The 13,574-nt window shown below is 43.0% G+C and overlaps 1 protein-coding gene across 3 annotated transcripts in view; it reads right to left on the reverse strand.

The window, feature by feature from the left end:
• WWOX (WW domain containing oxidoreductase) overlaps window positions 1-13,574 on the reverse strand; it is a 791,253-nt gene that overhangs the window by 246,242 nt on the left and 531,437 nt on the right. Inside the window, exon 9 of one of the 3 annotated variants that reach the window (XM_023528568.1) lies at window positions 7,565-7,606. The exons of the other annotated variants lie outside the window; for them this stretch is intronic. Coding sequence (XP_023384336.1) covers window positions 7,580-7,606 — 27 coding nt within the window. The 3' untranslated portion in view covers window positions 7,565-7,579. Of the gene's footprint in view, window positions 1-7,564; window positions 7,607-13,574 lie in introns of those variants that run through there. 3 annotated transcript variants of the gene reach the window in all.

A 13,574-nucleotide genomic window follows, 5' to 3' on the forward strand; every position in this document is an offset into this window, starting at 1 on the left:
TATTTTTCTCACTCACTGATCTATGGGGTTGGTTGGGATTTGGCTGATGTTAACCGAGACTGGCGGAACTTAGCTCCAGGCTGTAAGTCAAGCTCGAGTTTGCTTCATGTGTCTCATTCTGGGGTTCAAGCTGCAGAGGTATTGGCTATGAGAGAAGAGTAAGGGGGCGAACCCAATCGTACAAGCACACTTTAAGATTCTGCTTATATCATATTGGCTGATTATCTCATGGGCAAAAGAAAATCACATGACCAATGCCAAAAAATCCAGCAGCAAGGATGTTCACCCCACCCAGCATGAGGCAATGGCAACGATGGTCACAAACAGTATTGCTACCTTGGAATTGGGTAGGGCCAAAGAACCCACGTTACCTATAGTTCATAGGAAACTGGGTGGGCATTCCCCAGGCATCCAGAGTGCCCATCGGGGTCAAGGCTTCGCAGATTGATGACCACTACCACTGTGCATTTGACTCCGGTCTCTCAGCACCAGCCTCATCCTACCCTATTTTGGACCAAATCAGGTCAGCTTTCTGCAAGACCATGCTTTTATGAGTAGCGAAACCACCCATGGATTATTCAATAAGAACAATGCCCCTCGACAAATTACAGGCTGGCTTGCGACACCCTAACTCTGGCCTTTCTTAGAGTCAGCCCTTCTCCAACTCTTTTTGGAAGAGGAGGCACATTTTGGGGCTGCTCAGAAGCCTCCTCAGGCCTGGCACAGGGTTCAGCCTCACAGTGGCTCCAGGCAAGACCAGAAGAGCGGGAAGGGTTTGCTTTCTTTGGCAAGGTTCTGACACATGTACATTCCTCACTGTATTGAAATACAATGTGCTTTTCCAAACCGAATGACCTAAGTCGTCTGATATATTTTATCTGTAATCTAGTCCCCCTACTCACCCTCAACTCTGGTCTTGGAAATATTTTTGGGGGGAGGGGTCAGAAAAGAAGAAGAAGAAAGAGAAATATCTGAGGAGGGCGTGGCAGAGAGGGGGTGGGTATCTATGAAAATTTATGGGCTGAAAAACAGCTAGAAACGTTTAATGTTTCAATGAAAGTTTTATGTTTACAGTAAAAAATTTTATAGCTAAGAAGGTCTTTAAAAAGTTACATTTCCAATCAGATTTAAGAAAAAGGCATTCTTTTCTATAGAATGACCCCCAAACATTAAACATTAAAATGAGGTCCCTCCAGGTTGTATATTTTAGCACCCAGCTCAACTGTGAGAGGGAAGGGAATAATGACCATGATACACTGGGAGACTGGCAACGAGAATGAAAAATATGCTCATTTTTCTCAAAGCCAAGTACCCATGGCATGAAGCCTTGGAAACTCAGGCTTTGGGAGGGGGCGGCGGAGGCAGTGGGGGAATATGCCCAGCTCAGCCAAAAGCTTGCTAAAAGGTTTGACTGCAATCAATCAGTCCGCCAACAGGAACTGATCAGGTGCCATTAGAATGAGTTCTTCCAGGAAAGAGCCTGGCTGAAACGACTCTGGCTTTGACAGAGAGACACGGGTTCAAGTCCAAACTCTACTCTGAACTGGCTCTGTCCCCTTGAGTAAGTTCTTTAATCTCTCAGGACCCCAATTTATTCATCAGCAAAATGCAAGTGGCAAGCATTGGTCTGATCCAAATACATGGTATGTACCGGGGAGCAGGAGATGGGGGAGGCAGATGTCAGGACGGAATCGGATCAGGGCAGGCTGTAACTATCAGGTAGAGAAATTAAGGCTTGATGTGGCAGGAAACTGGGAGCTGTCGAAGCTTTGAAAAATGTGAGTTTTTTATTTCTTTGCTTAACAGATAACTAGTAAAGTGTGAATTTTCAGGCCAAGAAGCTGGTTTTACTTTTTATATCCTTTATAATTCACATTTCCCACATTGCTTTCAGGTAATAGAAATGCAGTATAGCTCATGGACCCTTCCTAATCTGGTCTCTTCTTGCTTCCTCCGCATACAAGGTTCTTACAGCTGCTCGAACGAATACATAAAAACCAAAAGCATGTGCAGCTTCTTGGACACACCCTGCAGCCTTGAGCTTATGAACTTTAGAAGTCCTATTCTTTCTGCTTATTATGCCCTTCCCCTAAATCCTTCTATTAGCTAACTCCTACTCAGGCGTCAAAGTCCAGTTCAAGTACCAACTTCTCATCTGTGTCAAATGCTCCTTTTATAGTGCTCTGATTCCACACACTGCTTTCCTGTACTCTGACACTCAGCACACTACCTTACAAACATCTCTTACTTTCCTGATTTCTCCTGTTAACAATACTTCTTGAAGGTACCTACTGAATCTTCATCATCTTAGCATCCTCTGTGGAGTAGGTCCCCAGGAAAATTTTGTTGGCGAACAAATGAATGAATGAAAGAATGAATGGTGGAAAATACCATTTCGTTTCTGTGATGGCAGATGATGGGACTCTTGATCCCTGAGAGACAAATAGGGCCATTGCTCCCTTCTCAACTCATGACTGTCAGCTCCCACCCACAGAGATGAGACACCCTTTGCTCTCCTGGGCAGGAAGGGTGGCCCTCCTCTGCAAGCCTTTGCCTAGCCCTGGGAGCAGATAAGAATCAGGGACTGACTTGTTGTGCTGTTTAGCAAGGAAGCCTTTCAGACTTCAAGAGAAAGATGCTCAAGTGTCTCCTCCAAGGAGAAAGGTGGGTGTTTCCTTCACGGGCTGGTACAGTTCGCTTCCTGTTCGTGAATTCTGGGGTATGGTGCGGAATATGCATGTTGTGGAGGGCGCTCTTGGGAGATCCCTTCTCTTCTCCCAGGAGTTAGGGCTCTTTCTTTCCTCACTTTGGGATGCCCAGGAAGTGGCTGTTGCCTGACTGGATGCCATGCCGAGGAGCCACCATGAACCATGACAGTCACAGCATTGGCTGTTCACTGGATAATTTCAGACGAATCCCTGCAGCGTTTCGCAAGAACACCAGATACAAGAGAGATGAAGGATGGAAACTCGCATGATAACCCAAAGTGAAAACAAAACCGTGTCACCAAAGCCTGTGTGAACTGAAACCACAAGGCCGAGTGCTCTGAGTCTACAGACACAAACAGCTTAACCCCCCGAGTGAGTCACCAGTGCAGCCAAAACAACGTCAGGGAGAGAAGGCCCGCTCTGAGGGGCGTTTACTCATGCTGCTCTGGGGACCCTCTGTACTTTCCATTCCCTAGAGATTTATTCTCATTTGTGTAGAAAGAAAGAGAACAGTTTTAAAGTGCCTACTATATCTGATAGGCTCTGGTCAATACCCTAGACACAAATATCCAACAGGTTTTCATAACAACCCTGTCTAGGAACAAACCATCCTCTTCATTTGCGCATGAGGTCACAGGGCCCAGAGTGCTTAAACAACTGAGATCAGACAGAGCTGGAATTTTCACTCTTTCCCCCTGCCACACTTCACAGAGGTCACACCGGAAGTGTGACAGAGGTCACATCAGGAGTGGTCATGCGAGTAGGAGTAACTCCTGCTCTCTCCCAAAGGCTTCCAAACTGCTTTGATTGATTGCACACTACCATCCGTAAAATTAAATTTTGAGCATATTCCCCCCAAGTTGTGCACTTATTTATGTATAAATGATTTTACACCACTCAAAGTAATTTTATAAAGAAATAGGAATGAAAATGGGTTGAGATCAAAGATAAATGGAAACAGAAGCTTCAGCGCTTTCTTCTCATATCTCAGTGCGGGGATTGTAGAGTAGCCAGGTTAAAAAAAAAAAAATACAGGTTGCTCAGTTAAATCTGGGACATATTGTTGTTAAAAAATTATTCATTGTTTATCTGAAATTCAAACTTAAATGAGCATCTTGTATTTTTATTCGCTAAATCTGGCAACCCTAAAGGGTCAGCAAATGTTTTCTGTTAAAAGGCCATAGTAAATATCCCGGCTTTGAAGGACAGATAGATAATCTTTCTTGCAACTACTCAACTCTGCCCCTGTAGTGTGAATGCAGCCCTAGGGAATTCCTAAACAACTGGGTGTGGCTGCATTCCCATAAAACTTTATTTATAAAAACAAGTAGTAGGCTGTAGGCTGCCTGCCCTAGTGGATCATCATGTGAGCATCCCACTTAGGAGAGCCCTGGTCTGTAAAAGAGAAGGGCCTGAATTTGCACAGTTCCCCAATAACATGACATAGAAGAAAAATTATTATATTTTCTCTGGGAGTTGGGGGTAGAGGCAGGCAGGTGAGGAGAGAGAGAATGGTCAGGACAACCCCTTGTATAACTGGGGAGGGTAAAAGGCATAAAACCAGGAGCATATCCGAGCCACAAACACATGTGTGTATGAGCATGCGCGTGCACACACATACATGCACACACGCTAAGGAATTGCTACAAGCAAGATACCAGCTCTGGTGGACCTGCATTCAGCACATCAAATTAAATGCTTCCCCTGCCCCAATTACTAGCGATTCAATCGGCCAACTGGCAGCCATAACAATGCATTAACCTTTTTGCCAAATCAATTCCACCAACTCCCTTTCCAGCACTAAGAGGAATTAAATGGCACCCCCACGCCCAGGAGGAGCAGCACAGTCTCAGTTACCACAGACTTTGGAAGCCCCCTCTGCACAGGACACTCTGAATCCCTGCTCCTAAACTCCTAAACGGTGGCCTATATCATCAGAGAGCACAGGAAAGCAGTTTCCTGAAGCTGTTTGCCCTCCCCGCTATAGCCGCCTAGGGTACAAAGGTCCAAGCAGACGGCTACTGCCAACCACCATTAACAGTACTATCTTCACAAATCATGTCAGCATTTGCTCTGCACCAGATGAAGCTGCTTCAGTAACTTTCAGGAGCCCCCTTGATGGGCAATTTCACATAGAGGCACATAGACATAGCGATCTATCTAAGTTACATCAACATTTGAAACATGCCTTGAGACCCCAGCCCTTCCTGAATCCTTTCAACTTAGGCCGGTGGCACTGAGACTTCTTTCTAAGAAACGGAGTTCTCAGAAGATGAAACTGTTTTCTAACTCACTAGCACTACGTGGCGCAGAAGGCGATACAGAGGCTGGCGGGGCTTGGGGGCAACGAAAACAAGCGGGGGAAGCAAAAAGGCCCCGGGAGGAGTCGGTTAGGTGGCAGAAGGTGGTGACAGTGGGAGGCACACTTCCGTGCACAGCTCCCGAAGCAGTGTCTCCTTTGAGGGTACAATTTGAAGAGAATGGGTTGTCTAACTTTACCAAGGTATGTGTACGCAACAGGAAATGAATGATTGTACTGTTTTGTCTGACCTCAATTATTCAAAAACACATTCCCGGTTTCTTCATGTGTAATAAGGGATCTCTCCACACCCAATCCCAGCCCAGTCCTCTGTTCATCAGGCCTGCTGCCATCTAACTCACTTGTACAAAATTTTCCCAGAGACTAGAGGAACCCTAGGACTTCTGAAGATGGGTAGTTTGCTTCCTGAAAGTACATGGCACCCAGCAGGTTTCTCGGTAATTGGTGCATAAACGTGGTCCTAATTCTCTTCACAATAAGTGTAGAGGACGAGAAGGTCTGGGTACCCAAACCTGGGATGACCAGCTTGTTCTGACCAATCTAAGCAAACATCCTTCCTTGAACCCCCACAAAGACTGGTCTTCAGAATCACACATTCATGCGGCAAAAACCTTTGGAGCCAAGTACTTAGCATCCAGAAGAAAAGTCACAGTCTCAGCTTTGGGGAGGACACGGTGAGGCTGGGGAGTCGCCCAGGATATACAGGTTGTGAGTGCTGGCCTGCCTCAAGCTCCATGACATTTCAGTCATGAAACAGAATGCTGAACCCTGTACTTTGTTCCAATGATGAAGGAGTACAGCCAAACAGAAAGCCATGGATTCTAGATATGGAATTTTGTCCCATCGCCCTACGTCTTCCTGCAAAACTGGCAACACAAGACATGGAATTTAGGGGGTTCAGAGACAATGATAAAGAAAAAGCACAGTCTAATAAATACAAAAATATGAAGAAGGGACAACATTTAGGAGACACTGTCTGTCCCCCCTCTACTTCCTGAGGCACAGTGGTTGTGTGGTTAGGGGCCAACCAGCCCTGATATAAGCCCAGCTGTGGCTTCTGTCTCCATGTCAAATGGACAGAGTCTCGCCTGGCTCACCAATTGTCCAGTTCAGGGGGAGAAGCAAATGAGATCATGGCGGCAAGGAAGCTTTAAAAACCATGAAGTAAAAAAAGAAAGTGAAGTAGTGTGAAGGGACTGGACAAATGAGCAGCTGTTTTGAGCAAACACGAACTTGTCTAATAAAAGTGAGAAAAAGAAAGACACATTCATATTTTAATATTCCAATAGTCCTAAAGCAGTGGATATCTGATTATTTAAAAATCCCCTTTATTTCATGACATTTCATTGGCCAACTAGAGCCAAATTTTCATGTAAATCCCAGAGTCATACAATAGGGAGAACCTTCCGATTATGAGTTCCACATAAATTATTATAACTATGAAAATGCAATAATGGCAATGACTCTATTTCACCCAGTGGTCACCCAGAGCACATTTAATATATCTTAAAGTGATGGCAGTCCCCCCTCTGTGCCAATCCTCTGAACTTTTACGAGGCAGACACACACGAGGGCTTAAATATGTCACTTTTACCTAATAGAACATTTTTTTCAGAAAGACATAATCAGAACCTCTAACTTTCTAGCAGTTGGTAGCTGTCACTCAGGAGCCCACCTTGAGTTTCTTAACCACATAACCCAACCAGGCTCTGACAGTGAGGTCCCTGTTACACTAGAAATCACAGAATCGTGTTAGCGCCTTTCCATGTCTCGTGTTGCCAATTTTGCATGAAGACATAGGGTGATAAGACAAAATTCAATATCTAGAATCCATGGCTTTCTGTTTGGCTGTACTTCCTTCATCATTGGAACAAAGTACAGGGTTCAGCATTCTATTTCATGACTGAAATGTCATGGAGCTTTTAAAAACAATAAATAGTGTTAAAAGGGAATGGCTGGGAACTCGTGGCCTTTGGGAGGGACAGGTGAGGGAAAAGAGTGACCTCGAGACAAACCGCCTAGGGTGTACTCCGCAGCCTTACGGGCATTTCTTCTGCAAAGCACCATACAAATCTCTCCAAGATGGAAGTCAGGTAAGGAAGAACCGCTGGAGTCAGCAAAGCAACAGGACAGCATCTTAGGCACCAAAGATGACTGTGAGCAAGTTCTTGGTGCCCTTATCAGATCTCTTTCTACTAGCACTGTACCATCGCCCAGCTTTTGTAACTGTCTCTGGAGAATTTTCCTTGGCTGATGTCTTGCTCACCTTGCCCAAGATTCTTAGGAAGATATAGCGCCCACTAGAGGATGGCCTATGACTGCCTGATATAGGGGCACAATAGCCTGGCCCTCTGGCCTCAGTATGGCACAGCTCTGGGGGTGCAATTTACACTACAGAGCCACGCCACACCCCCAAGCATCACGCCAACACTAGACATCACTTGAGATCGCATGTCCTCTTCTTTCCCCTTCCTTACCTTGTTTTCCTCACCCATTATAGGTTTCTCCTGAGAACACTCCTTCAGTAAAGCAGGGCAGCCAAATCCCTGTATCAGGTTCTGCTTCTAGGTGACTCAACCTAAGACACAGAGTTAACAGAATCAACAAAGGCCAGCATCTCCTGAGGTTGGTTTACCAGCTGTCTGACAGGTCAGTTGAAAAGGCCAACCTATTGCGAGGTTAGAGGAAGAAACCAAAGGGATACAAAACTTATGGGTAAACAAGGATGTATTTGGATCACTCATGCAGTTGTGTAAGAGGCACTTGCATGGATTCTGTCCAGAAAGCACAGAGTATGGAACATTCTATGATTCCCGAGGCCTTGACTAGACACCATACCTAAAGTAAAGTAGGTTGGGGGAGTCTTGGGCTTCAGTCTGCAACATTCTGTGAAGTCAGCGACCATTTTTTTAGGTTTAAAAAATGCCTCAAGCATTCATTTGTTCGTGAGCATGTGAGCTGAGGGTGGCCACACAATCCTCAGTGTGCCTGCAGCTTCCCCAGAGAGTCGGGGTCGTAGGCTTAAGTCTTGGAACCACCCTTCCAGAGCCCTAGTTCCAATCAGCCCTTCTCCCTCAGAGAGGCCATGGCCACTGTGAACAGGAATGTGTCGGGTGGAACAAACTTGCCTTTGCTGCTGAGGACACAGGTAAGAAAGCTCAGCTTGAGAGGAAGCTTGGCAGGGTGCAACAAGTGTGCTGGCAAATGCTCTGTTCCCAGCTGTGACTTGAAAGCAGTGCTTTTCATCCTGAAGAGAGCTTAAGCTGGAGACTTGCTTGCCTCCACAAGGACCAGTACATAGGCCAGATACCGGTGGCTGATGAAGACATGGTGAATCTATGAGAAGATGAAGATGCTAAGAGCAGAGAAGTTGTCTACTCTCTCCTCAGGTTCAGGGCAAGCCCATACCTGCAGACCTGAAAGGTGACTTGTAAATGTGTGCTCTGAACACCTGTATGACTGACTGTAAGATTGGAATTGTTGATAGTGAATATCTAAATGACTCCTGGAGTCAAAGTATCTCAAAATAGTACATTGCCTCTGTATCATATAGAGTTCTACAGAGAAACAGAATTAATAGGGCATATATATTAATTTATTTTTTAATTAATTATAAGAAATTGGCTCAGGTGATTATGGAAGCTGAGAAGTCCTAAGAGTTTCCACTGGCAAGCTGGAGACCCAGGAGAGTAAAATGGTGTAAGTATCAGTCTAAAAGCTGGTAGGCTTGAGGCTCAAGAAGAGCTGATGTTTCCATTTGAGTCCAGAGGCAGGAAAAAAACAATGTCCGGCTCAAGGCAGTTCCCGCTCACTCCTGAGAGTGTCAGGCTTTTACTTTGTTCAGGCCTTCAACTGATTAGATGAGACCCACTCACATTAGGAAGCACAATCTGCTTTACTCAATCTACAGATTCAAGTTAATCTCATCCAAAAACACCTTCATAGACACACACGGAAGAATGTTTGGTCAAATATGTGTGCACCTCATAGCTTAGTCAAGTTGACACATAAAATTAATTAACATATAAAACAGCTCAGACATCAATTCAAGTAGATCAAGGGCCTGACATATTTCCCAAATAGGTATGGAGTTAGAACCGTTGACTAGAAATGTCAGCCAACAGCCCTTAAGATTAAAAGTGCGAAAGACAAATTAGTCCATTAAAACAAATATTTATAAAGTTCTTATTAGGAATATTATGGGCAAAATAGGCATGCAAGTATTGAAGATAAATTCAAAACTTCTGAGACCATGCCTAAGTTTATACTCCTGAGATATACATGGCGGGGAAAAAAAAATCTCTTTTCAATTCTCTTACAATCCTTGTACTTATTATACAAAAAGCAGCAAGAGTCCCATTTTGATGCTTTATTGTCTTTAACACGTAATACTCCAATTTCAGTCACCGGCAATAGTAAGTATCTAACTAGAATAACTAGAATTTAATATTGCTTTTTTGTTTTCATGTATTTATTTTTATGGATATTTTTTTATTTATGACAAATGATACTGGTCTTCCATTTATATTAGTAATACAAAACTTTCCTTATAAATAGCTGAACATAATAGTCCAAGTAGAACCACAAAATGCGGTGGGGCGGGGGAGTGGTGGTAAAGAAACAGTCCCTGTAAGTATAGAGAGAAAAGATGAGAAGAAAACAAATAGCTATCCACCCAAATTTAGTAATGATACAGAATAAATGCCACTTCTTTATTCTTATTAAAACACCATGATAATTCTCAAGAAAGGAGGAAGTCATAGCTAATGGAGATAATTCCTAAACACTTCCTAAGAATTACAGAAATAATTACTTTTACCTGCCACGGATCCAAAAGCCATAGGAAAATAGCCAGGTCAGGAATATCTCAATTAATTTCCATTGATTTATTTCTATTGTATTTAAATTAATTAAATGATTTAAGTCAAATTTCCTTAAATTCAAATATGCCCCTACCACATCCAGGTGGTTAAGTATAAAGCTTTAATTTCTAATAAAAATTAGCAAAGGATATTGATAGAGCATATTCCAGTTATTATACCTATATCAAACTACCTTAAAACTTAAATGTGTAGAACAACCACTTATTCTGTTTATTAACTCTGGGAGTCGAAAATTTGAACAGCACACCAAGAGGACAGTGTGTCTTTGCTTTACAGCATTTGGAAGCTGGACTCATCTGAAGGCTCAGTTGCTCACTTCACATCTGATGGCTGATGAAGCCTCTTCAGTCTCTCCCCATGCGAATCTCTCTGTGTGCCCTCTATGCCTGAGCTAAATCGAGCTTCCCCACAGCATGGTGGCCAAGTTCCAAGGGTAAGCATCCATGAGTGAGACAGAGCCAGATGGAAGCTATATCATCTTTTATGACCTGACTTCAGAAGTTCAACAATGTCCCTTGTATCACATTCTAATTAATAAGAAGCGAGTCAGCAAGGGTGGCCCAGATTCAAGGATGGAAGTGTGTAATTAGACGTTACCTTTTATTGGCAAAGAATGTCAAAGAATTTGCAGGTAAACGTTTTAGGACCACCACAGAGAGGATTAACAACAGAGGAGAAACTGCTCCCCCCATCCTGTCTTTATGTCTCCCTTCTTACTGTCTTCCTACCCAAAAATAATTATGATATACTTGATCACACACATTACAGAGTGCTTTACATTGTCTATTCTCAATTTCAAGGTATTGACCTTCACAACTGGAAAAGTCCAAAGACATGAAAAATAAAAGAAGGTGAGAAAGGGACAGATGAGATTGGAATGAAAGAAAGGAAAAAGGAATTAACAAAGAGAAAAAAAGGCAGAAAGAACAGAAGCTTGTACTCCTTTTCTTTGTAACAGTCCTGTGTTGCACCACTGGATATTCAAAGAAATCTGCGTCAGAAAGATTTCCCGAGGACACAGAGTGTTAGAATACATCTTTGAAGTCACACATTTTATAAAAGGGTTTGGAAATCGTGGAGCCAAACCTTACAACGTAGAGCGACTGGCCCCTTAAAGTGATGGTGCCTCTTTGCTCCAAGTTCTAAACTCAGCTCTGACCTTGGGGACGCCATGCTGACGTGTCAAGTACTAGGCCCTATCTCTAATGAATAGATGTAATAAAATATTAGTCAAAGTATGAGCTACCTGAAAAGAGACAGTAAGTACTCCTGGGGTTTACACAGCCCAGTCTAGCTGGATTCATTTTTTAAAAAATAAATATATAAAGGCAACCACCATGCTATCAATGGTACCAGTTGATTTCTAGGTTTTCTTAAATTAACATCAAACATAAAACGTTGGATGCTGCAGTGACACCAGCGTCAACTGCTCTGCAGTTGATTTGATACTGTGAGTTGGGTGACTTTGCTAATGATGATAATTTGTTATTCCAGGGATAATAGACAGAGTGATCAGAATTTTTTAATCATCGTCCACTTTCCACATCTCCTGCAGCTACTGAGTCCCCAAGATTCATGAATTCCTAGTGGTTCCCCAATGGAACAGACTTCCTATATCCCATATAATAAGACAAAAGAAAAGGTTATTCCTCATTTTTTTTTTCTTTAAAAGATTGATTTCTCCTGGACTCATGTGAATGAATCATAAGAAATATCTTAGTTATGGAGCTGGTGTGCATAGCACAGCCCAGTACATGGTTTACAAGAAAATGGTGCAAGAAAAGAGGGAAGGAGGGAGGGGGAGAAGAATGAATCTGAGGTGCTGAGTTTCTTAGTAAAATCATTCTGACATACATACTTTTCCATAAGCAACTTGACAGTATGTAACCAGGGCCTTAAAAACAAAGCAAAATATATTCCTGAATCAAGAATGCTAAGAATTCCTCAAGAATTTATGGTAAGGAGAGAAAAAAAAATATGTATCTTACGCATCCAAAACACATATATGTTAACGTTACCACAGTATTGATCACAAGGGAGAATTGGTAGTAACAGAATGTCTGCCCAGGTGGGTTGGGGATACAAGTTGGCACAGTCATAGGATTAATGAAGGAGAAAACTCTGACTCCTGATTGGCTCTGTGGCTAGAGTCGCTCTGCCTCTGGTCACACCCACAGCCCTGTTCAGAACTCAATGGAGCCCTGAGGGGTTGGGGCCACAGTGGTTTCACTACCAGGGAAGAAGCATTGCATCACAGACTCACGAATCAAAATTGGGGGTTCAGATCCTGCCTTTGACCCTCAGTAGCTGAGTGACTTTGAGCAAAGCTTTTACCCTTTATATGAGGTTCCTGTGGCTGCCGTAACAAATTACCACAAACTAGGTAGTTTAAAAATAACAGAAATTTATTCTCTCACAGTTCTGGAAGCCAGAAGTCCCAAATTAAGGAGTTGACAGGGCTGCACTCTACCTAGTCTCTAGGAGAGGACCCGTCTCTGCCTCTTCCGGCTTCCGGTGGCTCAGGAGTTTCCAAGCTTGTGGCTGCCTCCACAGTCACATCACCACCTCCTTGTCTCTCTGTCTCAAATCTCCCTGTCTTTTCTCTTATAAGAACACCTGTCACTGGAATTCGGGCTCACCTGAGTAATCCAAGAACATTTCATTTCAAGATCCTTAACTTAATTACAGCTGCAAAGCCCCTGTGGTCATGTTAGGCCACATTCACAGGTTCCAGTAGTAAAACTGTGGATGTATTTTTTTTTTTTGGGGGGGGGACACATTTCAACCCAACGTACTGTTCTTGAGGCAAATTTTCCTCATTTATGAAATAGAGACATCATAGTCCCCACCTCCCTGTACTGGGTGAAAGACTGAATGAGGTGATCCACGCAGTTTGTTATACCTGTGACTTCCATGTTACAAGGTAGAAACTGGGATACGAGAAGCTTTAAGTGGTCTATCTAAGGTCCCACAGCATATGAGCAGCTGAGTTTGAACCGGGACATAATGACACATAGTTATTTTTAATCGGAAGATTACTTTTCCTCTCGGAATCAGAGGAGCTGAAAGCTGGAAAAGACCTCGGAGAGCCTGCAGAGCAGTGGTTCTCAAAGTGCAGGGCTGGAACCCCTGGGGGTATCACTGCACCCCTATCAGAGGCTCTGTGAGGTCAAAACTCTTTTCATGATAAGGCTACGATGTTACTTGACTTTTAATTTTCATTCTCTTAAAAGTGGACAGTGGAATTTTCCAGAGGGCACATGACATACAATATTGGAATGGACTGAATATAGAACCAGATGTAAGAATCTAGCTGTCTTCTATAAAGGCAGGCATTAAAGAAATTTGCAGAAATATACAGCAATGTTACTCTTCTCACTGCTTGTTTGAAAATACAGCTATTTTTCATCAAAATCTTATTCATATTAATATGTAATGGGTTTATTATTTTAAAGTGCATTGATAATTTTTTTCATTTTACTTGCTAACATGATAAATATCAATAAATAAAATCCACATATACAAAAGTTCTTTGAGGTCCTGTATAATTTTAAGAGTATAAAGGGTCCTGACACCAAAATTTTCAAGAAGCGCAGATATGGACCAAAGCTAGCACATAGTAGGATGCACCCTACACTTCCTTGTCTCCACATCATGTAGACA

Source organism: Pteropus vampyrus, unplaced genomic scaffold (assembly GCF_000151845.1).
Source record: "Pteropus vampyrus isolate Shadow unplaced genomic scaffold, Pvam_2.0 Scaffold29, whole genome shotgun sequence".
Taxonomy (NCBI): domain Eukaryota; kingdom Metazoa; phylum Chordata; class Mammalia; order Chiroptera; family Pteropodidae; genus Pteropus; species Pteropus vampyrus.